At 37.6% G+C, this 3,375-nt stretch overlaps 1 protein-coding gene across 2 annotated transcripts; it reads right to left on the bottom strand.

Moving 5' to 3' along the window:
* Positions 1–241: 241 nt before the first annotated feature.
* On the bottom strand, positions 242–2,334 carry LOC115975373 (probable membrane-associated kinase regulator 2). 2 transcript variants are annotated; one of them, XM_031096131.1, is made up of 2 exons: positions 761–2,334; positions 242–671 (listed from the first exon to the last, which is right to left on the bottom strand). In XM_031096131.1, exons 1-2 carry the CDS (start codon positions 2,049–2,051, stop codon positions 658–660), a joined length of 1,305 nt encoding a protein of 434 aa, XP_030951991.1. In that variant the 5' UTR covers positions 2,052–2,334; the 3' UTR covers positions 242–657. The 2 variants fall into 2 exon arrangements, with proteins under 2 accessions (XP_030951991.1, XP_030951990.1); XM_031096130.1 differs by having other exon boundaries at positions 242–654; positions 761–2,332.
* Positions 2,335–3,375: the final 1,041 nt, after the last annotated feature.

The following is a 3,375-nucleotide window of genomic DNA, read 5'->3' as shown; positions in this document are numbered from 1 at the left end:
TCAACAAAATAAATCATCCACTCCATCATGCATTAAGGGATTAACCCACATTATTATATTCATAATCATAATGATAAAAACTCTGAACCCTATTCACATTTAGGTGATTAGTGGTGTCTAAAGGCCATGGTCAAGTAATGGATTAACTAATAAGCATTTAACCCACAAATAACAATAAACCCATTAAAAATAAAAAACAATAAACAAAACCCATTAACACTGAAGTGATACTTAGGTGTTCTCACAGAAATGGTCCAACTTGTTCTACTGATTACAAAGTTATATATATAAATAAATACAAAGATTTGATTCTACTTTCACTTTCAAGAAAAGATGAGCTTTACACATATACTCACCAGTCATCTTCACTAAACATGAGAGTGAGACAACTCTTTTTTTCCTGCCCCTATTTTTTTTTCCATCTTAAAAACATTTACAAAATACAAAGCGAACACAACACTGATATAAGTGATTATATAATTTTATAACACTAATTTCCTAGTCCTTCCTAATGATTTCAAAGATCAAAATCATCATAACCCTTGATTCAAATACGACCATCTTTCCCTTCCTTCGAAGACTTTCTTGCCAATTCTGATGATTTCTCATGCAATGGGTCGCTCACAGATCGTGACAGCAGAGAAGACTCCGAATCTATTAAACAAAAAAGACTAAAAATTTTTAATTAAAAATAAATAAATTGGAGTCCGAATATTGTAAAATAATTAAAATTTTTCACGAGGGGATTTGATAAAATTACCTCTAGAGGCATTGAAAGAACGCTTGCAATGCATAATGGCACTTTGGATTCCATCTTGCTGCTGCAACAGCGAATCATCTCTTCTCTTTGAAGCCGCCGCAGTTCCAATCGGCGCCGCCGCCACAGCGGAAGAAGCCGATCGGCTCTTCCCCAAATGCTTACACACAACTCTTAGCCCAGTTGGAATATTCCCCAGCTTCTGATGAGCCTTCACATTGTTGTTATTATTGTTAGCTGAACTCTCAGAACCCTCCGGCTCAGCCGCTTGGCTCTTCTCAGCTGCCGGAGCCACCGTTTTCTGCAAAATCGGCTTAGCTCCGGCAGCGGTGCCACCTAGGCTTAACTGCCCAGAAAATCTCAGCTTCTCACCGTACCTTCGAGAAACCCGAACGTAAAGAGGCTTAACCTTCTTTAAGTACTTTTGCATTACCTCTTTTGAAAACTTTTTCTCCTCAGAAACTGTAGAAGAAGAAGAAGAAGAACCCAACTCCTCCGTGTTCTGTTTCTGTGTTTTGTTAACAGAAGCGCTTTTCGAACTGTCTCTAGTAAACAAAGACATTATCGGAACTTCCTCCACCTTAAATTTCACAGTAAAAGACTTATTCTTAGTACTCTGCTTTGGCTCTTCCTTTTGTTTTTGTTGTTGTTGTTGTTGTTGTTGTTCGGGTTCTTTTTTGTCTTCTTTGGGTGAAGTTGGGTTTGGGAGTTTGGATTTTTTGAGACCCAACATGAAGACACGGAACTTGGTAGCTGATTTCAAAAGCTTGACAGGGAATTGAGGTTTCGAGTTGGGTTCGGATTCGGAGGGGTTGAAGACGAGCGAAGATGGCTCAATGGGCACGAGTCTACCCTTGAAGAAAAGATCATCAGAAGGAGAAAGAGACAAGTTTGGGTCCGCGGTGTCAACATTGCTGGACCCAGAACCAGACCCAGATGAGAGCGTGAATTTAAACTCTCTCTCATCCCCACCACCATCGTCAAACTCGTCGTCTTCTTCTTCATCTTCATCTTCTTCTAGCACTTCTACTTCGCTTTCGTTCTCGTTCTCGTTCTCGTTCTCGTTCTCTTTGCCTTGGTTTTCCTCCTCTTCTTCGTCAGGAACAGTGAACTCCAAGTCGAAGAAGGGTCCGTCATCGTCGTTGTCTTCGTTCTCGTCGTCTGTTTGAGAAACGGCGGTGACAATCGTGGTGGTTCCGGCGGTGCGCGTGTTGACACCGGAGTCTCCAACGCCAGTAACGTTAACACCACCACCACTGCCTCGCCAGTACTTGAGTAAGCTGAAAGCTTCCATGGTTGGGAGAGCCAGTATACAGAAATGGGAAATGGAATATTATCAGAGGCTGCTTTTTGAAAAGGGGTTGAGAGAGAGGAATAGTAAAAGTGAAGGTGAGAAAAAGGAGGTCGGTTTGCAGTACTGGTAGTACTGAAATAAGGGTGACAATGTAAACAGAGGGTAAGCTTTTTAGCAGAGAGAGAGAGAGAGAGAGAGAGAAGGGTAGAGTAGGGTATAGGGGGTTTGGTTATTGCTTTTATTTTTGTCGATTTTAGAGAAGTGGTTGCAGCGCGGTCATGTGAGACCGGTCGTGGCGTCAGATATAGAGGCAGAGATAGTCAGAGTAATAAGAGAGGGAAGAATACACAGTGTATATCAGTATATTCACTCTTTACTCTACGCCATATTGCTTATTTACCGTTTTACTTTCAATTTTTCTTTTCTTTTTTTTAATACTAAGTATTTTAATCTCCCTATACGATTCATTCTTTACTCTACGCCATATTGCTTATTTACCATTTTACTTTCAATTTTTTTTTTTTTTTAATACTAAGTATTTTAACACACACATACTAAAAAAAATGAAAAAGTCTTAAAGAAATTGACACCAAAAGAGCCAAACTCCTGGATACACAGTATAAGTTTTAAACCTCTTAAACTCACACTCATTTTCCAATCTCACACTCATTTTCCAACGTGGGATTTACCCACAGTAAATCTCTTAAACTCACAATCATTTTTCAATGTGGAATTTGTCCACTATTTTTTCTTTTAAAAATACTAAGTATTTTAACATACACATACACATTCAAGAAAAGGGGAGAAAGCCTTAAAGTAACTAACAGTTGTGTATATCCAAAAGAGTTTAACTTTTAGATACACAGCACAGATTTTAAACCTCTTAAATTCACACTCAATTTCCAATGTGGGATTTACCTACTGTTTTTTTTTTTTTTCTCATTCTATTTGTTAAATTTTTTTTCCAAAATGTGTGAGAATTTTTTTTTAAAGTAATAGTGTAATAAAATTAAGTAAATCACAAATAAATGAAATAGAATGGAACGAAATGAAATTAGAATTTAGATCGGTTCAATTCGGTTGGTGTAACCAAGAGAGAGGGGGACCATGAGTCGAATAAGAGCACTGGCATTCGGGTTTCTAACCCAGTCTTTATTTTACCATCTAGAAAGTTATTTTATCTATTATACCAACTCATTTTACAATACACCATACATCCCAATTTTTATACTTTAACCACTTCAGTTAAATATTCTTTTTTTATTCTTTATTTATCTTTTTTTTTTTTCTTTCTCTCTCATTTTTTCTATACAAGAACCACCAC

Source organism: Quercus lobata, chromosome 2 (assembly GCF_001633185.2).
Source record: "Quercus lobata isolate SW786 chromosome 2, ValleyOak3.0 Primary Assembly, whole genome shotgun sequence".
Taxonomy (NCBI): Eukaryota; Viridiplantae; Streptophyta; class Magnoliopsida; order Fagales; family Fagaceae; genus Quercus; species Quercus lobata.
This window is presented reverse-complemented; position numbering and strand designations above follow the sequence as displayed.

Bases quoted from the DNA above. Each gene is read 5' to 3' on its own strand.
- LOC115975373 (XM_031096130.1), bottom strand. From the start codon at position 2,051: ATGGAAGCTTTCAGCTTACTCAAGTACTGGCGAGGCAGTGGTGGTGGT. The intron at 655-760 runs GTAATTTTATCA...TTTGTTTAATAG, and splicing joins TTCTTTCAATGCCTCTAGAG to ATTCGGAGTCTTCTCTGCTG.